We start from the raw sequence: 25,000 nt of genomic DNA, 5'->3' as shown, positions 1-25,000 counted from the left end.
TCTTACACACTGTATGTTTGTAAATAAAAGGCTGTAGTGTTGCAGTATATACCGATACTAAAAAGATATTGCGATACAATGCTTTTAAAAATGGTACGATTCCGCATTTTACTTTAAGAATGAATCTGATAAGAGCTGTATTTCCGGAGTATAACAGTTTATTTAGGGCCCTATACAATTACCACAAAGTGGAAAAAGTGGACTGAATCACAGGATCCATTCATAAAAAATGGAATTTACTAAATAACGTGGAATATCACTAAATTTGGCTATTTAAAGGAGTAGTTTACTTTCAGAACAAAAATTTACAGATAATGTACTCACCCCGTTGTCATCCAAGATGTTCATGTCTTTCTTTCTTCAGTTGTAAAGAAATTATGTTTTTTGAGGAAAACATTTCAGGATTTCTCTCCATATAATGGACTTCTATGGTGCCCCCAAGTTTGAACTTCCAAAATGCAGTTTAAATGCAGCTTCAAAGGACTCTAAACGATCCCAGCCAAGAAAGAAGGGTCTTATCTAGCAAAACAATCAGTTATTTTCTAAAAACATTTACAATTTATAGACTTTTTAATCTCTACACAGAGTACACACAGCGCTAGACAAGATGAGCATTTGAGGTTAAAAAGTATATAAATTGTAATTGTTTAAAGAAAATAACCGATCATTTTGCTAGATTAGACCCTTCTTTCCTCGGCTGTGATTGTTTAGAGCCATTTAAACTGCATTTTGGAAGTTTAAACTCGGGGGCACCATAGAAGTCCATTATATGGAGAGAAATCCTGAAATGTTTTCCTCAAAAAACATAATTTCCTTGTGACTGAAGAAAGAAAGACATGAACATCTTGGATGACAAGGGGGTGAGTACATTATCTGTAAATTTTTGTTCTGAAAGTGAACTACTCCTTTAAATATGAATCCTGCATGTTCTGCGCATCTCTGTGTGAATGAATGGCGAAGACGCATGGTTTTGTTTACACACATACTGAAGCGCACGTGACACTTTCAGTGTTTTCAGCCTTACAGCTTAATATATGAGTACTTGAACACATAAACATAATCTCTAGCACTGCTGTGAGAGTCAGTTCATGAGCATTTTACCATTACTTTTGAGAAAAACCATTGTCATATCATGCAAAAAGAAACATAAAGGTCTTTACAGCAAACCATCAAAACAAAAGTTCAGTTTAACTTGACAGAAATATTACTTAATGGAGAAGCTCACTTTCTACGTACACTCTTAAAAATAAAGGTGCTTCACAAAGCCATAGAAGAACTTCAAAAAATTGTTCAATTGGTTCCATAAAGAACCATCAACATCTGAAGAACCTTTCTGTTTCACTAAAGGTACTTTGTGGCGAAAGAAGGCTCTTCAGATTATAAAAAGGTAAGAAAGAGATGGTTCTTTAAAGAACCTTTGACTAAATGCTCCTTTGTGGAACCAAAAATGGTTCATCTATGGCATCGCTGTGAAGAACCTTTTAAAGCACCTTTTTGAGAGTATAAAAACACAAAAGTGCCATTTCCCCATTTTTGAACGGTCATCATTGGCACATAATGCAACAAAGATTGCTAAAGTCAACAGTTTGCACTAATAGACCTACCAATCTCTGTTTAAAAGTAATATTATGATGCTGCCATCTTTCTGAAGTCATTTTTAACACTCTGTAATTTTGCTCTGAATCTCAGGTGAAAATTGCCATTTTGACCTCCCTCTACAAAATAGTGGATTACTCAGTAAATATTCATCCATGACATTTAATATTTTGGCTTTCATCACTATACATGTTTAACGTTCTACGTACACTCTTAAAAATAAAGGTGCTTCACAGTGCCATAAAAAGAACCTTTAATTGTTTAATTTGTTCCATAAAGAACCGCCAACATCTGAAGAACCTTTCTGTTTCACTAAAGGTTCTTTGTGGCGAAAGAAGGTTCTTCAGATCATAAAAGGTAAGAAAGAGATGGTTCTTTAAAGAACCTTTGACTAAATGCTCCTTTGTGGAACCAAAAATGGTTCATCTATGGCGTCGCTGTGAAGAACCTTTTAAAGCACCTTTTTGAGAGTATAAAAACACAAAAGCGCCATTTCCCCATTTTTGAATGGTCATCATTGGCACATAATGCAACAAAGATTGCTAAAGTCAACAGATTTCACTAATAGACCTACCAATCTCTGTTTAAAAGTAATATTGTGATGCTGCCATCTTTCTGAAGTCATTTTTAACACTCTGTAATTTGGCTCTGAATCTCAGGTGAAAATTGCCATTTTGACCCCCCTCTACACAATAGTGGATTAGCTACTCAGTAAATATTCATCCATGACATTTAATATTTTGGCTTTCATCACTATACATGTTTATCTTTCTTAAGAAAATATTAGCAAAATCAAAAATTTGAGCCGTAAATGTTTTGCTTTCAACCTTAACCTTTATATGGCGCTGACTATCTCTTCTCTTCATGTGAGCGGTAAAATGTTTGTACTTCTGAACACATATGGAGAGATGAAGCTTGGAATGAGCACAGACAGCTGAGGGATTCTGGGAAGTGTACCATATAATGACGTGATGATGCATTGTGCATTCTATAATGGATAGACATGAAAAGTGTACAGAAGTAAGTCAGTACAGTATGTAGGTTACTTGAGAGCGGGAAATGCAAAGGCCTGTATGGCTAGAGGGGATCTAGCACGTGGACCTTGGCATCTGACTGCTAAATGAATCTAGGGGCTTGCCAGCATGTTGATGCCACAAGCACACAGCAGATGAGTTTGCCAGACTTTAAATATTACATCAAAAACCGGCTTTTTTCTATTTCAGGGCCTTTCCTAAAAGTCTATTGATTGGAGAGTCATCTTCAAGGTTTTACACCAGTGGAAAAGTGTGCTTTCGGTTTGCTTGTGTAGTCGGTTATTAATTGTATTTAGCGTTTTGCTGATTCCTTTTTTTTGTGTGTGTGTGTGAACATTTACAGGGCTGTTTTCAATTCAAGGAGTCTCTTTTACTCTCCAAGAGAAACTCCTCCTAAATTTCAGATTGACTGCGTTGTTGTCTTAGCAAACAAGACGTATGAATTATGAATTAAAATCAGTTCTAACAAGTCAAATCAAGACTAACCTGTCATGGCAGATTACAGTGAAATTAAATATTAAACTGCATTTTATAACCCTGCTTTTCTTAATGTTGTATCGTAGATTGAAAAGATCATGAGTCTAATTGCCGGCATTGAGATCTCCAAGGAGCATCAACCTGCATCAGAAGGTAAATATGACATGATTTTCAAACTAAGAGTTAGGGATTTTACAATCTTACAATCCAAAAGCAAAAAAAATACATGTCCTGCAAAACCTGTATTGATGATCTTTCCTATGTGGAGCATGAAAAATGTTTTAAAAATGTTGTCTGTATGTTGAACATCAGTGGGGTCCTATTTTGGTTTTAGATTTTATATATGCTTTTTTTTTTTCACTTTTTTTTTTGAATGTGTTTTGGTAACACTTTACAGTGAGGTGTCATTTGTTAACATTAGTTAATGTAATAACTAACACGAACAAACAATAAACAATACATTTATTACACTATTTATTAATCTTTATTAATGTTAGTTAATAAAAATACAGTTGTTCATTGTTTGTTTGTGTTAGTTCACAGAGCATTAACTAATGTTAACAAACACATCTTGTGATTTTAATACTGCATTAGTAAATGCATTATTAAAATGTATATAATACTTATGTATATAATATAATACTTACTTTTATTTTTGTTAATTGCCAATTCAACATTTTTAAGTTTAATATTAACATAAAAAATAATATAAAAATATTAATTAATGAATTAGTTTATTTATTTGTTAATTTGGATAATGTTTTGTAGGCATAATTTTACGATATCAAAGCTGTATAACCTATAAACTAAGAAAATTTGTGTTGCATGTTTTTCTTTCCTTCAGAAAATTTTAAATATTTATTTATTTATTTTTGCAAAAAAAAGCTATTTATTTTTTATAAGTTTAATATTATAATAGTAATGTTTATGTTTTTTATATCAGCTATATTTCAAGTAATTAAACACTTTTTGATGGTTTTAGTTTTAGTAAATTATAAAAATCGAATTATAGATTTTTGCAGATTAAAAAAAATGTATTTCATTTTTATAATAATTATGTATTTATTTATTTGGATAATGTTTTGTATGCTGAAAAACCAAAGCTATAAAACCTATAAACTAAAATAAACATGTTTTATTCTTTCCTTAAGAAATGGGGGGGAAAAGAAAGAAATAAAAAATTATTTGCAAAAATAAATAAATAAATAAATAAATATATAAATATTAATACATTTATTGTTTAATAATTTATTCTATCTTGTTTTTATTTGTTTTAATATTATAGTATTTTATATAGTATTTTACATACACTTTTTAGATACTATTCTGAGTTACATGATACTCCAATGTACTTTAAATAAAACCATGACACAAAAACATGGTATTATCTTGGTACATGTCCAAAAGACTTTGATATTGATATTGCACATTGGTAAATTAAAGTTTCTTAAAGAGAAATCAATTAAGAAGTAAAGAAACAATTACTTATTTGAAGGACCCTGGACCCTGGAAAATATTTGGCCGAGATACAACTATTTGAAAATCTGCATTCTGAGGATGCAAAAAAATAAAAAATAAAAAATAAAAAAATCTGATTACTGAGAAAATCGCCTTTAAAGTTGTGCAAATGAAGTTCTTAGGAATGCATATTACTAATCAAAAAATAATTTTTGATATATTTACATTAGAAAATTTACAAAATATTTTCATAGAACATGATCTTTACTTAATATCCTAATAATTTTTTGGCATAATTTTGAACCATACAATGTATTTTTGGCTATTACTAAAAATATACCCGTGCTACTTAAGACTGGTTTTGTGGTCCAGGGTCAGATTTGAAAACAAATGAAAGCATTCCTTGCTTAAAACATTATGAGATTAATGTTAATTTTAATATATTGACAGCCTGATTATAAACAATCGTATTAATACCTCTAGACGACCAATCAAATAGTTAACAATAGTCTAGCCTCTGCGAAGCTTTGCTTTGGCTGAATCATCCCTCGGGTCAGAACTATTCCACTAGCGTCTTTAACAACCAGTGGTTCTCTTTCTCAAGCACATGCTCTCACTTTTCACCCCAATTTGGTCTGTCTGATATTTTTGTACCTGATGTTTTGACACAGACACCCTCCGGTACACAACGGCCGCCGAAGGCCTACTTTAAAAAGATGAGATCACGATCCATTTACTGTGGCCATCGCAACGATACCCAGTAATTAGGACTCGATATTCTTTTCGTCTTGAGTGGAGCCTCCCAAGGTAGTTGCTATATATGGAGAGAGAGCACTATATTTTAATAGACTTTTCTAGAAGAGATACAATTATTTAGAAATCGTACAGCAGAGAATCACTTCAAAGGAACAGACAGCACTATTGTTCCGTGAGACATTGTCCTTACAATTCTCACAGGAGTCTGTGCGTAATGAGATGCTTGTTGAGCTTGTTTGCTGTTGTCGGTGATGAAAATGCCAGTGTTTTCTGAAATATGTGATTTTATCACGTCTCAGATTCTTACCGTGTGTACACAAAGGCCATTGTTAAAGTCTACGGTTTATTGGAAAAAGTTCAAGAGCTTTCTTTTCCCTTTCCATTTCTTTATTTGTTTTTGTAAGAAATATTAATTGTTAACATAATAATATTAAGCATGATAAATATACATTTATCTTTAAATATTTTTTTATATACACTACCAGGCAAATGATTTCGGTCAGATACAGTAAGATTTTTAATGTTTTTTAAAGAAGTTTCTTCTGCTTACCAAGCCTGCATTTATTTGATCCAAAGTACAGCAAAACAGTAAAATCTTGAAACATTTTTACTATTTAAAATAACAGTTTTCTATTTTAATATATTTTATATTTTATAAATATATGTAATTTATTCCTGTGATCAAAGCTAAATTTTCTGTTAAAGAAAAAGCTGATTTGCTGTTCAAGAATAATTTATTATTATTATTATTATCATCAATATTTTAAAAACTTGAGTACATTTTTACAAGATTATATGATGTATAAAAAGACCCAAAGATCAGCATTTATGTGAAATAAAAAGCTTTTGTAACATCATACACCATACCATATACCATTTAAAAGCTTAGAGTCAGTCTAATTTTTTACAACTTTTTTTTAGCAAGGATGCTTTAAATTGATCAAAAGTGATGATAAAGACATTTATAGTGTTACAAAAGATTTCTATTTCAGATAAATGCTGTTTTCTGAACTTTCTATTCATCAAAGAAACCTGAAAATTTCTACTCTGCTGTTTTCAACATAATAATAATAATAAATGTTTTTTGAGCAGCAAATCAGAATATTAGAATGATTTCTGAAGGATCATGTGACTAGAGTAATGATGCTAAAAATGCAGTTTTGAAATCACAGGAATAAGTTACATTTTAAAATATATTCAAATAAAAAACAGTTATTTTAAATAGTAAGAATATTTCAAAATTTTACTGTTTTTTGGATCAAACAAATGTGGGCTTAGTGAGTAGAAGAGACTTCTTTAAAAAACATTATAAATCTTACTGTTCAAAAACTTTTGACTGGTAGTGTATATATTTTTTATATTTTTAATTTAATATATATAAGTGAAATATGAATGCATTTGTCATTCAGTATTATTATTTCTTATATATTATTAAATATATATTTTATATATTTGTTATTTTATTTTATATGTATTACATTCTGATATCATCAATGTACCATGGTACTGCCAGAGTACTTTTTTTTCATATGATGGCATTTACATTTTACTCCAAGGTACTTCAAAGAACACCGTGATACTACCATAGTACACTACCAAAAGTTTTTTAATGTTTTTTAAATAAGTCTCTTCTGCTGTTTTTGAACAGTAAGTTTTTTAATGTTTTTTAAATAAGTCTCTTCTGTTATTTAAAATAACTGTTTTCTGTTTGAATATATTTTAATATGTAATTTATTCCTGTAATTTCAAAGCTGAATTTTTAGCATCATTACTCCAGTCTTCAGTGTCACATGATCCTTCAGAAATTATTCTAATATTCTGATTTGCTGTGTTGAAAACAACTGAGTAGATTTGTTCAGGTTTCTTTGATGAATAGAAAGTTCAGACCCTCCCACCTCCAAAAGCAAAACTGACTCCCAGCTTTTATTTCAGATAAATGCTGATCATTGGATCTTTTTATTCATCAAAGAATCCTAAAAAAACTAAAGTGTTTTAAATATTGATAATAATAATAATAATAAATATTTCTTGAACAGCAAATCATCATATTAGAATGATTTCTGAATGATCATCTGACACTGAAGACTGGAGTAATGATGCTGACAATTCACCTTTGGTCACAGGAAAAAATTACATTTTTAAAATATATACAAATAGAAAGCTGTCATTTTAAACAGTAAAAATATTTTACAATATTACAACTTTTGCTCTATTTTGGATCAAATAAATGCAGGCTTGGTGAGCAGAAGTGTCTTCTTTTAAAAAAACGTTAAAAATCTTAGTGTTCAAAAACTTTTGACTGGTAGTGTACATCAAAAGCATGTTATTTATAAGACCACAGTATTGGTAGTGCCATGGTACTAAGTAAACAAAAATGCCGGCTTTGCTAAAATGAGTGTTTTTACAAATTTTGCTCATGTTAGATGTAAGAAAACATGGTACTAAATCCAAGAAACCATGTTGAAATTCTGTATGGTGGCATGGCTAAATTCTTCGTGTTCTTCCTTGCTTTCCTAGTTGCTTTGGATAAAAGCGGCTGCTAAATAAATAAAATGCACCCCGATACTTATACCTCCTTTAGAAGTGAGCATCCTTTTGAGCGCGCAGATGTTTGGATGCACTTTACAGATCAAGCCAGTCTGTATGTGAATAACAGGCTGCATGCAGATAATGCCCTACATGCATGCGTGAAGCAGCACTCATGTGTGACACTGAATTAGCCCACATCACGCTAAGGAAAACGCAGTCGGCGTCGTCTGCGCACGAGACACGAGTTTGATCACATCTGGCCAAGCTGAATTCCGCCGATTGGACTCGGATGTGTCCAATACGAAGGTGGGATTACGTTAAGTGCAGCATGTGCGCGGTGCGTTTCGCTGACTTAACGTTTAACCAGCCCCCCGCTCTCCCCACCGGTACAGTGACACATTCATGAATTGAATTCCTCTGATGATTTACCATGGTATGTGGCTTGGCTGCGATTTAATTTTTCATAGAGAGAGTGCAGAGGCTCTGGAAGCACTTAAGTGCGGAGGGGATAGGGATGAGGTTGCGGGGTGCGAGGTTAGAGCAACCTGTATGGGTTATTTTTCCTCCTCCCCTGGCTGATCCTGGCACAGTAGTGTGTGGTTTGGGTTTGTCTCTTGTTCCTCTTTCTGATGGTGTCCTTTCTGCACCAGCAAGATCAGAGAGTCTGCGTGCAATTTTAATCAGTACGGGGAGCGGGGAATAGATAGAGGGGCAGAGAGAGAGAGTGAGACAGAGAAAAGGGGGTGGGGGGCATTGATCGCCACCGAGAGAGAGAGAGAGAGAGAGAGTGAGAGTGCGCGTATGCAAGACAGATAGAGAAAGAGAGGCATAGAGACGGGAGGGAGGGGGGTTTGGGAACGAGCAGAGCGTATATGCCGTGCAGCGGGTCTCAGCATCAGACGGCATATGGCAGCCCTGCAGAGCTCTCGGAAAGGACTCCGTCAATGAGAACTGGGGTAAAAAGCAAGTCAAAGAGGAAAGAAAGCCGGAGACGGCGAGTGGACGCGATGCACGGCTGAGCCGAACGCGTAAGATGTCTTTAAGGTGATTACCAGCTGCGCTACCGATGGCTTTCTTCTGGAGGAGCACTATGTCATTTGGATGTTTTGCTTTGTGAGCGCCGAATGCAGCTGCCGCTGTGACTGAGCGTTCCCGGATCAGGGATGCAGCAATCCTTGCCCCCGAGCGCAAGACCCTTAGGAACGTCTGCAAGAGGAAAGGAGCAACCAGAGCTGGGGGCTGGGCTGCAACAAGAGGGACCGTGCTGCCAACGGGGCTTTCTTATGGGGTTATCCATCCATTGTTGGAGCTCACCTCTTTTCGTTTGGATGTACCTCGCTTTGATGGCGTGCTCCGTTCTGGTATGTTAGCCCGGCGAGGTTCGTCTACGCTCGGAGGGACCAGCAGTCTTCGGATTACCGTGACCGGAACCCTCAGGAGCTTTTTCTAGAAGAACGACCAGTGTTCTCTTATCAGTTGTTCCCATTGGATCAAGGCTTGGTTTTACCTGGTGCATTCTGGTATGTTAGCTCAGAAGGAGTACTTGGATTACCGTGACCAGAGCCCTACTCGATCAGGTGGAAGTGGTCGAACCGGCTACTTTCTAATTGTGGGAGGGGTTCCTCATCAATGACGGGAAGAGAGAGATGGGAAAATGTGCCATGAAAATCTTTCAAAGGACGAGCTGGCGTCACGCAAGGCTTCTGTTGGCACTGTGGTGGACTGTTGATCAATGAGTTGGACTGCTTGGCTTGAGGACTCCAACAGTTCTTAGGGCTTTACTAAAGGGTTTTGCTTCCAATTATAAGGACAAGTCTGTTTTATCAACCCTTGCATTGTAAAGAAAATTTCAGAGCATGTTGGTAAAGGGCGCACTTTCCAACAACTTCCTAGTAGCTTCTTCTAACTCTCGATGTTTTGCTGCAAGCCAAAAGCTCTTGTTGAACTTTTCTGATCTTCCTGCGTAACGATCGTTTGAATCCGATACAGAAAAGCTGTGTAGACGTTGCTTTGTGTTGTTTTGAGGAGCGACGCCAAATTTTCCCAATTAATTGGCTCCATTACTTGACGCTCTTCTTTAAAGGACTACCTGCCAAGGTCTACCTCCATACCCCATCAGCCTTGGCCCTCATCTCCATTGCAGTGAGGGCTAGTGGAGGAATCTCCATTCCTAGTTTAGTCTGTATATCTGGGGCCCTGCATCTAGCGGAGGCCCGTCGCTCAAGCCTGGACACTGCCTTGCTGTTGCTGCTGCTGCCCTCAGCTCTGCTGGCCAAAGATGATGTGGCAGTGCCACATCTCGGCCTCCGAGTGCCGCTGCTACAGGCTGAACGGTTTTTCGCTGCTCAAACGCCATCCTTTGTCGGCAGATGCAGCTGGGAGCCGCGTGCTGGAGCAGTCGGTGGGGGAGTGGCTGGAACACGTGGGCTTTCCTCAGTACGAGAGCAAACTGGTGCTCAATGGCTTCGATGACCTGCGCTACATGGTGAGTGGCTTTTGTGTGGGGGGATTGATTGACGCAGCAGGTTGGTCAGGGGATGTGGTGAGGTTCTGTATATCCAGGGTATAAATGCTGAAAATGTGAAAAAGCAACTTTTTTCCTTTAAAAAATATGTGAATGAGTGTTCAGTTTTTATGTATTTTTTATTTTATTTAATAAAATATATGTGACCCTGGACCACAAAACCAGTCTTAAGTAGCATGGGTATATTTGTAGCAATAGCCAAAATTACATTGTATGGGTCAACATTTTTTATTTTTATTTTATGCCAAAAATCATGTTCTATGAAGATAGTTTTCCTACTGTAAATATATCAAAACTTAATTTTTGATTAGTAATATGCATTGCTAAGAAGTTCATTTGGACAACTTTAAAGGCGATATTCTCAGTATTTTAATTTTTTGCACCCTCAGATTCCAGATTTTCAGAGAGTTGTATCTCGACCAAATATTGTCCTATCCTAACAAATCATACATTTTTATTTAAGATTATTTATTTAATTTTCATATGATGTATAAATCTCAATTTAAAAAAAAATATATTTTGTGGTCCAGGGTCACATATTTATTTTTTAAGGAAAAATTTTACTTTTCAAGCTGTTGGTTTTATCCTCAATGTAGATTAAATGTATAATGTGTTTTTTAATTTTGTTTAAATTATGTGGTAATTGCTATCATACAAAAAAATCGTTTTAGAATTAAAAAAAACAAAAAACATTTGAAGCATTGCCTTGCATTTTGAAATTCTTTAAGCCATATATGACACCGGAGCACAAAACCAGTCTTAAGTAGCACAGGTATATTTGTAGCAATAGACAAAAATACATGGTATGGGTCAAAATTATGTTTTTTTAAATGCCAAAAATCATTAGGATATTAAGTAAAGATCATGTTCCAATATGCATTGCTAAGAACTTCATTTGGACAACTTTAAAGGCGATTTTCTCAATATTTAGATTTTTTTGCACCCTCCAGATTCCAGATATTCAAATAGTTGTATCTTGGCCAAAAATGGTCCTATTCTAACAAACCATACATCAATAGAAAGCCTATTTATTCAGTTGATGTAAAAATCTTAATTTCATAAAAATTACCCTTAGGACTGGTTTTGTGGTCCAGGGTCACATATAAATTTTAAACAGTATTTTTTTTCTACATAAAATACTATACTAGTATTTATTTCTACATTATCTGTTGCATAATTAATTATGCATTTTTATGTTCTCAGACTACATGGAATATTTGTTCATTTAAAACATTTAATTTATCACATTGCAGGATCTAAGTAAACTGCAAAGTAATGAAAAATGAAATTAGTATTTAATTTTAATCACAGTACCTAAAAAATAAAATGTCTGTATATGAATATAAATATACATATAAATTGTATGTATATTTTATATAGATAAATGCATAGATGCATGCTGTGAAATGCTGTGTTAAAAACAACTTTGCTGAGTTTGGGTTAAATGTTTAACCCAGGCTTCTAAGTAGTTTTATTTAACTCAGCTATTGCTTAAAATAACTATATTTCATGCAGAAAATGAACCCAAAATAGGTTGGAAATGAAAATGTATTATGTTCATTACATTAACATTTGTTACCCTGAACCACAAAACCAGTCATAAGGGTCAATTTTCTGAAATTGAGATTTATACATCATCTAAAAACCTGAATAAATAAGCTTTTTATTGATAGGACAATATTTGGCCGAGATACAACTATGTAAAAATCTGGAATCTGACAGTGGAAAAAGTTGTCCAAATGAAATATTTAACAATGCATATTTCTAAATAAAAAATTATTTTTTATATATTTGCAGTATGAAATTTACAAAATATCTTTATGGAACATGGTCTTTAATATCCTGATTATTTCTGGCATAAAAGAAAAATTGATCATTTTGACCCATACAATGTATTTTTGGCTATTGCTACAAATATACCCATGCTACTTAAGAGTGTTTTTTCTGATTTCTCTATTAATTGTGTGTCTGATTTTCAATTTACAGCCTTTTTTTAAGCCAGCCATATAGTCATTTTAAATTAAATAAAACTACCAAAAGGTTGGGTTAAACATGTAACCCAGTTGCTGAGTTTGTCCATATTTCACCCAGCACTGGGTTGTATTTAACCCAGCATTGTAGTAGATATTTGATATGTATATGTGTATGCATGTATAAATTCATAAGAGGAAATTGTTTACTGGTTCAAAAATACTTCCAAGGCACTGACTGAAGTGTCTGATGTTCTTAAGTACAAGATGTTGTACTGAAACTTTCATGCAACACTTGTTTGTTTTCGTAAACTTGCGAAAACCAAAAACTAATGTGAATGTACATATGTTCAGGGGAGTAACGTGATGGAAGATGAGGACCTTCAGGAACTTGGCATCACCGACCCAGGCCACAGAAAGAAAATCCTTCATGCAGCAAAAAGCCTTCCAAAGGTAGCGTTCTTCAGTCCCTAAATAGTATTTGCGCACTATTTGTGAAAGCAGTGGCATTTATTTTTAAAAAGATAGCACACTTTTCAAGCACACATTTCATCTACGTCCACTTTAAATGACCTTGGGACTGGTTGGTTATTGCAAAAGTCATTGCAAACATGTCTCAGAAAAGTGAATTTTGTTTTCACATTTGTGACCCTGGACCACAAAACCAGTCATAAGGTTAAATTTTACAAAACTGAGATGTATACATCATATGAAAGCTCAATAAATAAGCTTTCTCTTGATATATTGTTTGTTAGGATAGGACAATATTTGGCCGAGATACATCTATTTGAAAATCTGGAATCTGAGGGTGCAAAAAAATCAAAATACTGAGAAAATCACCTTAAAAGTTCTCCAAATTAAGTTCTTAACAATGCATATTGCTAATCAAAATTTACATTTTGATATATTTACAGTAGGAATTTTACAAAAAATCTTCATGGAACATGATCTTTACTTGACTTCCTAATGATTTTTGGCATAAAAGAAAAATCAATAATTTTGACCCATACAATGTATTTTTGGCTATTGCTACAAATATACCCCAGCGACTTAAGACTGGTTTTGTGGTCCAGGGTCACATTTGTCATCTAATGCAATCAAGTTCAGACGTTTTAAGTGTACTTAAGTGTCCAAATGTCTCTCTTGGCTTCTCAAAGTCAATTACATATGCTATGCTATGCAATATTTTTTGAGATGGCATTTTTGCCCTCCTTTAGGTCAAAGCTCTGGGCTGTGACGGCAGCACCTCTCTGTCCTCATGGCTGGAAACTCTTGGTCTTGGAGAGTATCTGCACAACTTCCTGTCTAGTGGCTACCGCACCCTGGAGTGCGTCAAGAACCTGTGGGAGCTCGAAATTGTTAATGTAAATGTGCTTTTCATACATGTGTATAAGCTTTTGTGTGATGTGTGTACTTATCTGAAACTCTACAAATAATTTTTTCTCTATGCAGGTGTTGAAAATTGGCCTTCTTGGTCACAGGAAAAGAATCATAGCCTCGATATCAGAGCGACCGTATGAGGAAGCACCTTCGAAATCCAACCGCTTTTCCCAACTCAAGGTAATAGACACAATTTGGCATCATTTAGGCCCAAAATACATGTAACATGTACATTTACCTTGCTAATGTGTATCAGATTCAGGACCTGTTGTCTCAGAATGCATCACCGCTCAGTTATATGGATCCGTACACCAGTCGCTCCATGGATATGTTGCTTCCGCTGGGAGAATCAGGCCGAAAGAGCAGAGCGCTGGATCAGGATGGCAGTATCTCCCTTCGCTCCTTCGGTGAAAGATCGCGGTCACATGTAAGCACCTCTGTGATTAAGATCAGTGTGATTTTAATGACTCCTCTCAAGTAATGAATCACAGTTCTGTATTACATAATATGAATACTTTTACTTTTTATGAATGCTTTTAGTTTTTGTAATTTTGTTGTGTTTTTGTTATTTTGAGTTGTTTTTATTATTTTGGTAACACTTTACAATAAGGTTCATTGGTTAACATTAGTCAGCTACATTAGTTAACATGATCTAATGAACAATACTTCTGCAGCATTTATTAAGCTTAATGTTAATTTCAGCATTTACTAATGCAATATTAAAATCACAAGTTGTGTTTGTTAACATTAGTGCACTGTGAACTAACATGAACGAACAATGAACAACTGTATTTTTATAAACTAACATTAACAAATATTAATAAAAAGTGTGATAAATGTATTGTTCATTGTTTGTTCATGCTAATACATTAACTAACACTAACAAATGACACCTTATTGTAAAGTGTTACCATTATCTCTTTCTTTAAATTTTATATATATTTTTAATGGTTTTAGTTTTAATTTCAGCTCTAGTTAACTATAATAAAACTGATTCTTAACAAATATTAATGCAATTGTAATTCTTAGAAATTAAGGTAATATTTAATGTAATTTAATTTAAGGTATTTTATTTTTATATTTATTTATATTTTATTGTATTAAATTTTTTTTCTGTTTTTTTGTTTTTCATTTCATATTTAATTCAATGTAGGTATTTTATTGTTTATATTTTTTATATTTTACTATATTTAAATTTTTTTCTGACATATTAAATTGAATCTACACAGGATTTTAATTTAATATTTAATTTAGTTTATTTAAGGTAATTTAATGCTTATATTTTATATTTTTTATATTTTATTGTATTTTTATTTATATTTTATTGTATTTAATTTATTATTTTCTGACATATCGAATTGAATCTACACAGGATTTTAATTTAGTACTTAATTTTTGGTATGGCTTTAATTTTAATTTCAGCTGTAGTTAACTATAATAACCCTGACAAATATGAATGCACTTGCACTTCTGAGAAATCAAGGTAATTCAAAAAATACAATATCTATGTTTATCTATATAAATAAATAATAAAACAATTAATAAAAACATAATCATGTTTTTTTTGCACTCCAAATGAACCAAATTAAATTAAACAAAAAGCATTGTTTGTTTGTTATTTAATATATTTGTTATTGTTAATTAATTTTTACAGAAATCTCTTTGAAAAAGCTTCTCTATTTTATTAAATGTGACCCTGGACCACAAAACCAGTTATAAGATGCATAGGTATTTTTGTAGCAATAGCCAAAAATTCATTGTATTGGTCAAAATAAAAGATTTTTCTTTAATGCCAAAAATCATTAGGTATTAAGATATTTTGTAAATGTCCTACCATAAATATATCTAATCTTAATTTTTAATTAATAATATTCATTGGTAAAAACTTTATTTTAAACAACTTAAAAGGCAAATTTCTCAATATTTAGATTTTTTCGCACCCTCAGATTCCAGATTTTTAAATAGCCAAATATTGTCCTGTCGTAACAAACCATACCTCAATGGAAAGCGTATTTATTCAGTTTTCAGATGATGTATAAATCATTTGAAAAAATTGATCATCATGACTGGTTTTGTGGTCCAGGTTCACAAATGTGTCTAAAATTTTGAAACTTTCAAGTCAGATTTTGTTGTGTCTGTAGTGCTATTTTTAATACAAAAAATAAATTTTCCATGAAACATTTTATTTAGTAATATTTATTATTTATGTTTCCACATGCTCTCTAACAAGTGAGTTAAAATGGCTGTGAGGTCTTTGTGAAGAATTCATTCTTGTACATGTTTGAATGCTGATGTCTGTTGCTATGGGGCACAGTAACACGTCTGAACACCACAGAACATGAATAATTCATGATTCATAGATAAGGCAATTTTTTAATAATTTAAACTCATTATGCTTTTAAATTTATGGAGGTACAATAGTAAAATGCTGCAAAATACTAATAAATATATGAATATAAATATGCAGTGTGTCTTTTATTTAATTTCTGTGACTTTGACTCAGATTTCACTTGTTGTTTTCCATTAGGACCGCCATGCAGATCGACAGTCACGTCTAAGCATTCGCCCTTCCAGCCACTCCGCCACATACACCACAGTCTCCACCTGGCACCATCATCCTGAGAAACTCATCACCGAATCCTGCGTTTATGAGGCCAGAGTAAGTCTTTCCTATGAGGATTTGTCAGAGGAAAATATTATACTTATATTTTTGTGTTTTTTAACAAATTAGTTGAAGTACATCTGATATAACAAAAAAAATACAGCGTATTTCAAATGCAGTAGTTCACCCATTAATAAAATTTTGCATGTAGATGAGTTTGTTTCTTCATAGGACAGATTTTAAAACATTAACTTGCTCACCAATGGGTCCTCTGCAATGAATGGGTGCCGTCAGAATGAGAGTCCAAACTGCTGATAAAAACATCCACTAGTAATCCATACCAATCAGTTAAAGTCTTGTGAAGCCAAAAACTGCATGTTTGGACTCCTATTCTGACGGCACCAATTCACTGCAGAGAATCCATTGGTAAGCAAGTGATGTAATGCCACATTTCCCCAAATGATGATGGTGGATCAGGAAATGACTTAAGCTGGCTTAAAACTTAGTTTATATGATAGTAACTTCCCTCAGTTTCTCTCATACACCCAAAGACTATCGGAGGAAAATATTATTCTCATGTTTGTGTTTTTAACAAATGTGTAAGTACATCTGATATAACAAAACAAATATACAGTATTTCAAATGGAATAGTTGACCCATAAATTACATTTTGCATGTAGATGAGTTTGTTTTTTCATAGGAACAGATTTCAAAACATTAACTTGCTCACCAGTGAATCCTCTGCAGTGAATGGGTGCCGTCAGAATGAGAGTCCAAACAGCTGATAAAAACATTCAGAAGTAATCCATACCAATCAATTAAAGTCTTGTAACGCCAAAAACTGCATGTTTGGACTCCTATTCTGACGGCACCCATTCACTGCACAGAATCCATTGGTGAGCAAGTGATGTAATGCTACATTTCCCCAAATCTGGTCCCATCATCTACATCTTGGATGGTCTGGGAATGAGTGTCACAAAAAATCATTTTGACCTATACTTTTTAACAGCTATAAGCTTATTTTTTTTTGTCTAAAAATTGAATTTGCCAGAGGACAGTAGAGAGAGGTCAGGAAATGATGATGGTGGATCAGGAAATGACTCAAGCTGGCTTAATATGTCAATGGGTGCCGTTAGAGTTAAAGTCCAAACAGCTGATACAAACATCACAAGTAATCCACACAACAAGTAATGCATCAGTTAGCATCTTGTAAAGTAAAAAGCTGCATATTTAGACTCTCATTCTGATGGTACCCATTCACTTGCAGAGAATCCATTGGTGAGCAAGTGATGTAATGCTACATTTCCCCAAATCTGGTCCCATTAAGACACTCATCTACATCTTGGATGGTCTGGGAGTGAGTGTCAGCATTTTGAACTATACTTTTTAACAGCTATAAGCTTAATTTATTTTGGCTGAAATTTTAATTTGCCAGAGGACAGAAGAGAAAGGTCAGGAAATGATGATGGTGGATCAGAAAATTACTCTCATACACCCAAAGACTATCACTCATGTTTGTGTGTTTTTAACAAATATGTAAGTACATCTGATATAACAAAATAAATATACAGTATTTCAAACGGAATAGTTGACCCATAAATGAAATTTTGCATGTCGATGAGTTTGCTTTTGGAACAGATTTTGAAACATTAACTTGCTCACCAATGAATCCTCTGCAGTGAATGGGTGCCGTCAGAATGAGAGTCCAAACAGCTGATAAAAACATAATCCATACCAATCAATTAAAGTCTTGTAAAGCCAAAAACTGCATGTTTGGACTCTCATTTTGACGGCACCTATTCACTGCAGAGAATCCATTGGTGAGCAAGTGATGTAATGCTACATTTCCCCAAATCTTGTCCCATTAAGAAACTCATCTACATCTTGGATGGTCTGGGAGTGAGTGTCAGCAATTTTTCATTTTGAACTATACTTTTATACAGCTATAAGCCTATTTTTTTTGGGGCTGAAATTTGAATTTGCCAGAGGACAGTAGAGAGAGGTCAGGAAATGATGGTGGTGAATCAGGAAATGACTCAAGCTGGCTTAAAACTCAGTTTATATGATGGTAACTTCAATCAGTTGCTCTCATACACCCAAAGACTATCAGAGGAAAATATTATTCTTATGTTTGTGTGTTTTTAACAAATATGTAAGTACATCTGATATAACAAAATAAATATACATTATTTCAAACAGAACAGTCCATAAATTAAGATCCATAAATTAAATTTTGCATGTAGATGAGTTTGTTTCTTCATAGGACATTAACTTGCTCACCAATAGATCCTCTGCAGTCAGTGGGTGCCGTCAGAGTGAGAGTCCAAACAGCTGATCAAAACATCACAATAATCCACAAGTCATCAATAACATCTTATGAAGTAAAAAGCTGCATGTTTAGACTCTCATTCTGACGGCACCCATTCACTGCAGAGGATCCATTGGTGAGCAAGTGATTTAATGCTACATTTCCCCAAATCTGGTGCCATCAAGAAACTCATCTACATCTTGGATGGTCTGGGAGTGAGTGTCAGCAAAATTTCATTTTGAATTATTCTTTTTAACAGCTATAAGCATAATTTTTTTTGGCTGAAAATTGAATTTGCCAGAGGACAGTAGTCAGGAAATGATGATGGTGGATCAGGAAATGACTCAAGCTTGCTTCAAGCTCACTGTGTCTGTGGAAGCACCACACCTCTGTGTGTCAGAGCGTGTTCAGTCACCAGTACGGCTCAAATCCCGAAAGGATTTTCAAAAGGATTGTGACTCAGGTCATAAAGATCAAAACCAGAGTAAGACAGAGTCTAGATTTAAATAATAAAAGATCCATTAATGAGCACCACATTAAAAATTAAAGAGCTCTTTTGAACCGTCATTGTTATTTTTAAAATGTGAATCCTGGGATGAAACTGAGAGAGGAAGTTTTATGTAGCATAGTAGCGAGATATATATGGATAATGATAGATTTATGCATTTTATTTCTGTTTTAATTAAATGCTGTTGTTCTGAACTTTCTATTCATCAAATTTTTCACAAAAATATAAAGCATAAAAACTATTGAGCAGCAAATCAGTATATTAGAATGATTGCTGAAGGATCAAGTGACACTAAAGACTGGAGTAATGATTAAAAAAAATTCAGCTTTGCATCACAAAAAATATTAAAGAATTATATAAAAATGTATTTTTAAAAAGGTATTTTTATTTTAGGTGTTTTATTGTTTATATTTCATATTATTTATACTTTATTGTATTTAATTTATTCTTTTCTGACATATTTACTTAAATCTACACATGATTTTATTTTAATATTTAATTTAGTTTAATTTAGGTATTTTATTGTTCATATTTTATTGTATTTTTATTCATATTTTATTGCATTCATTTTATTATTTTTTGACATATTAAATTGAATCTACACAGGTTTTTCATTTAATATTTAATTTAGGTATTTTGGTATGTTGTTTATATTTTATTGTATTTATTTTATTACTTTCTGACATATTGAATTGAATATACACAGGATTTCCATTTTTAATTTAATTTAATTTAATTTAGGTATTTTTGTTTATATTCTTTATAATTTATTGTATTTTTATTTACATTTTATTGTATTTAATTTATTATTTTCTGATATTAAATTGAATCTACACAGAATTTTTATGTAATATTTAATTTTAATGTAGGTATTTTTGTTTATATATTATATTCTTTATATTTCATTATATTCTTTATATTTCTATTATTCTTTTCTGACATATTGAATTGAATTACGCAGGATTTAATTTTTTTTTTTTAATTGTTTATATTTTGTAATACTTATATTTTATTGTACTCTACCCTAATATTAAAATTCAGCTATGTAAATAAATATAGATTTCTGGCATTTTTCGGGCTTGGAAAATATATATATATATTTTTTTTTTGCAGTATTTAGGGTCTGTGATCATCCGAGACCTAAGAGGAATTGAATCTACGCAGGAGGCCTGCGCTAGAATAAGGGTACATTTGCATATATTAGTCAGTATGCTATTATTTCATGTCTTAAAATGTTGTTAGGTTTTGTGCATGGTTTTTCTGCTTTGTTCCGTTAATCAGTTTTTAATGAATTCTTGCCTTCTAATGTTTACCAGAAATCAAAGGATCATCGGAAAGGCCCCATCATAATACTAAATATCACCTACAGAGGAGTCAAGTTTGTTGACGCAGCCACCAAGGTAAGAGCAACTGCTAGTACATACTGTTAACACTGATTTACCTTAGTGTAAACCAGGAGAATCCAACTGTTCCTCATTATTATCTGTGTTTGCTAAGCCATCACTATCAGAGTCAGAGATTTGCTCGACAGTAACCCGTCCTGCACTATTTGTGGCTCGGACATAAATGATAGATCATGGTTATATATGGTTACACTGGCCTGTATGGTTATGAATTAGTGAAGTGCTCAAGTTTTTCGCGGATGTTTGAAAATTGCGATGGACTCGCTCTATATTTTTGTACTTTTGCAGGCGATGGTTGCAGAGCATGAGATCCAGAACATCTCGTGTGCGGCCCAGGACCCGGATGACCTTTGCACGTTTGCGTACATCACAAAAGACCTGAAGTCTGGTTATCACTTCTGCCATGTCTTCACTACAGTAGAAGTGGTGGGTCTTGTTTTTATCTGCTCTTCTATAGGGGAACCGATCAGGGTTGACAGAGAATAGGTTTGTTAAAAACAATATAAAAATAAAATCAACCCTGAGTTACTAAAGTCTAAATCTGCATTTACAAGCGAGCAGAACTTTTTATTTATTTATTTTTAATAATATTAAAGTGTCAGGGTGTTTTTCACCAAAATGTAATTGAATTTTCATTTTGTTATCTTATATGCACTTCATTATTTTTTAAGATAGATATTTTGTTGGACTATTTCTCACTTGCAAGCTGCTAAAATAAATGTGAATATGAATGTTATTTTCTGACAGAGTGAAGATGATATCAATTTAACTAATTTAATTTAATATAAGTTTATTTTATTTAATTCCTGACATGTTAAATTAAATCTACATATGATATTAATTTAACTTAATATTTAATTTATTATATTCTGACATACTGAATTGAATGTACACATGAATTTATTTTAATTATTTTATTTTCCCCTTTTCTCTGACCTTTAGGCAGTTATATAAACAGTGTACTGCTTAATATTAATTGAATTTGCACAGGAATTTAATTTAAATATATTTAATTTAATATAGATTTTTTATATTTAATTCCTGACAAAGTAATTAAATTAAATTTCATTTCATTTCATAATTCCCCATCTGTCTGACCCTTAGACAATTAAATAAAACAGTGTACTGCTTAATATTTAATTTATTACTTTCTGAATCTATACAGGATTTAAATTTTTAATGTGCTTAATTTAATATAGATTTTTATTATTTAATTCCTGACAATTTAATTTAATTTAATTTAATTTAATCTTAGACAGTTTAATTAAAAAGTGTACTGCTTAAATCTACACAGGAATTTAATTTAAAAATATTCAAATTAATATAGCTTTTTTATTTAATTCCTGACAAACCAATATAATTTTAATTAATTTAATTTAATATTTCCCCATCCCTCTGACCCTTAGACAGTTAATTTAAACAGTGTACTGCTTAATATTTAATTTATTAATATTTAATCTACACAGGAATTTAATTTAAATATATTTAATGAAATATAGATTTTTTTTATTTAATTTCTGACAAACTGAATTTAATTTAATTTAATTTAATTTAATTTAATTTAATTTAATTTAATTTAATTTAATTTAATTTAATTTAATTTAATTTAATTTAATTTAATTTAATTTAATTTAATTATTTCCCACAGTTTGTGTGTACTGCTTTATGTAAATGAGCTCTGCTATGATTGTCTATCCTTTTCACATATGAAAATGAGTAACACTCACAGGTTGTAGTTTGGTTGTCAGGTCAAATATACTTTTCTCTGCCACTTTTAATAGCCTTACCTACAGTCAAAACACATATTGTGTAATTATTTAATGACTCAGCTAATGGCTGTTCCCCATACAGACACAAACGTATGAGATCATCCTGACGCTGGGGCAGGCGTTTGAGGTAGCGTATCAGATGGCTCTCCAGGCACAGAAGGCGTCCCGTCGTCACAGTTCATATGCTGGTCCAGCCTCCGAAAACGTAGAAACCAAGACCAACAGGCCCACCTCGCAGTCCCGCAACAGTACGCGCCGCTCCACCGTGAGTATGAGTTCAGCACATGATATCTAATATCACAGTATCATGAATATATTGAGTTCACATGTTTAGGATTGCCTCAGAAAATTGTTCTACCACAGTTTGAGAAAATTAGCATTTATAGTGTTGCACTTACAATGGATGCCTATAGGCTCTAAAAGCAAAAATGTGACCCTGGACCACAAAACCAGTCTAAAGTAGCATGGGTATATTTGTAGCAATAGCCAAAAATACATTGTATGGGTCAAAATAATCGATTTTTCGTTTTATGTCAAAAATCATTAGTCATTATGTTCATGAATTGATATTTTGTATCAAAACTTAATTTTTGATTAGTAATATGCATTGCTAAGAACTTAATTTGGACAACTTTAAAGGCGATTTTTCTTAATATTTTGATATTTTTGCACCCTCAGATTTTAGATTTTCAAATAGTTGTATCTCGACCAAATTTTGTGCTATCCTAATAAACCATACATCAATGGAAAGCTTATTTATTCACATTTCAGATGATGCATAAATCGCAATTTCAACAAATTGACCCTTATGACTTGTTTTGTGGTCCAGGGTCACATATGTGCAGTTTGTGTATTTTTGTTAAATAAAATTCTTCTGATTCTGTTCATAACTCTGTTGTAAAGTTGTCTAAATAGTGGTGGGATGTAGTGTCTATGTAAACCTCCCACCTTGGTCTCCTTGTGCATATTGTTTGTATTGTAGTTAAAGGCTAATAAGTCTCATGTTTGAGTCTTTTTACTTTAGAAATGTATATTTTCTCTATTTTAAAGTTTATTGCAATGTTGTCCTCCTTTATAAATGCATCACTGTAAACATGATTTTTACTTGCTTATACAAACTGTGGGACGAGTCAAAATAATTTTCTGAGTTAATCAACAGCTTGTCACAGATGCTGTTCATAAAACTAGAATATTGTCTTAAAAGATACACAGAGTCAATAGACTTTAGAGTTAATGTCATATTTAATGGCTGTGAAGGATAGAGATACATCTGATTCACAGTTTCATAAGGTTTTGGTCATAGTTTGTTTCACAAGCATTTTCTGGAGTTAATATTCTCAGTTACTCAGCTTCCTTTGCAGCTTAATTTGCATTTAAATCAGTTTTAATATGGCATAGACTCTATGTCTATATTTGTGTCAGTTTTAACACAATATAATAACAGCACATGCTTTATACTGTTTGTGTCCAGTTCAATGTGGGATTGATTTCAAGTAGCTGTATTTTTGCTGAATTTTAGTGTTGATTTGTTTCAACTTAAGATGAATTCTTCTGTCATTTCTATTCTGCAGTACCTTATGAACTTTTAGGCTTGTGTTTCTATAAAAGGATATATCAGATGTTCAGATATATGTTTTGGTCAAGCACAGACTTTATTAAATATGTTTACTCAATGGAAATGAAGAGCTAAAATAATATATTGTTGCATAACTTACATGACAGTATCAACAAGAGCAAAAGATTAATTTTGTTTAATTTTAAGTTTATTTTTAATACACTACCAGTCAAACGTTTGGACACACTTTCCCATTCTGTTTGATGGGGAAACTTTTGACTGGTAGTGTATTTAAAAGATTTTGATATTGTTTAAACATTTTGAAATGTTGATGTCATACTAATTTCTGTAAATTTTTCAAACCAAATAGATAAATTGATAGATATTTTATTGGAGTTTTATTGGAGTTTTATCGGACTTTCTCATTTGGAGGCTGCTAAAATAATACATGTGAATATGAGTGTAAATTTCTGACAGTGAATTGAATCTAAAAGATCTTATTTAAATATGATATTTAATTAAATATATTTTTCTGTTAATTTGTTTGACATTAAATTTAATCTACACAGTATATTCTTTTAGTTTAATATCTAATTTATGATAAAATGTTTTACTTCTGAGATTGATTTAAAATCCACACTAGACATTTAATTTATTGTTTTTTTAATTTATTTATTTTTTCAGACAGTAAATATACACAGGATTATAACGTAATTTAATTTAATTTAATTGAATCCCCATTTCTCTGATCTGTAGAATAAATGCTTGATGTAAATGCGCTCTGCTGTGAAACAATATCAAAATGAACTTTTAAATTGCTAAATGAATTTAAAATTGAACAAAATTGTCAATTTCATTTTGATAGTTTAAACATTTTGATATGTTGATATACTAATTTCTGTAAATTCAGCAAGCCAGAATTAATATTTTAGAGTGAGACACAGCAAATATAAATAAATCAGTCAATCAACTAATTTTATTCCAAAGAAAACGTATTGATTAGAAAAAAAAAAAAAAAAAAAAAAAAAAAAAAATATATATATATATATATATATATATATATATATATATATATATATATATATATATTTGAATATTTATAGGCAGTTTCTCAATATTTAGATTTTTTTG

At 32.4% G+C, this 25,000-nt stretch overlaps 2 protein-coding genes across 2 annotated transcripts in view; both read left to right on the top strand.

Annotated features, from left to right (window-relative positions):
* The window catches only part of LOC141347618 (ankyrin repeat and SAM domain-containing protein 1A-like), an 18,500-nt gene extending 10,329 nt beyond the window's left edge, over positions 1–8,171 (top strand). The window contains exons 2-4 of the mRNA XM_073852606.1: positions 3,194–3,260; positions 5,237–5,246; positions 8,042–8,171. Coding sequence (XP_073708707.1) covers positions 3,194–3,260; positions 5,237–5,246; positions 8,042–8,171 — 207 coding nt within the window. The remainder of the gene's footprint in view (positions 1–3,193; positions 3,261–5,236; positions 5,247–8,041) is intronic.
* Positions 8,172–8,807: 636 nt separating this feature from the next.
* anks1ab (ankyrin repeat and sterile alpha motif domain containing 1Ab) overlaps positions 8,808–25,000 on the top strand; it is a 20,929-nt gene continuing 4,736 nt past the window's right edge. The window contains 10 exon segments of the mRNA XM_073851997.1: positions 8,808–10,335; positions 12,699–12,797; positions 13,562–13,708; positions 13,797–13,904; positions 13,981–14,151; positions 16,192–16,383; positions 20,256–20,327; positions 20,459–20,542; positions 20,834–20,971; positions 22,397–22,579. Of these exon segments, the coding sequence (XP_073708098.1) occupies positions 10,129–10,335; positions 12,699–12,797; positions 13,562–13,708; positions 13,797–13,904; positions 13,981–14,151; positions 16,192–16,383; positions 20,256–20,327; positions 20,459–20,542; positions 20,834–20,971; positions 22,397–22,579 (1,401 nt within the window). The 5' untranslated portion in view covers positions 8,808–10,128.

The sequence above is a fragment of the Garra rufa genome, chromosome 12, assembly GCF_049309525.1.
Source record: "Garra rufa chromosome 12, GarRuf1.0, whole genome shotgun sequence".
NCBI classification, from domain to species: domain Eukaryota; kingdom Metazoa; phylum Chordata; class Actinopteri; order Cypriniformes; family Cyprinidae; genus Garra; species Garra rufa.
Note: the sequence above shows the minus strand (reverse complement) of the source record. Positions and strands in the feature narration are given on the sequence as shown.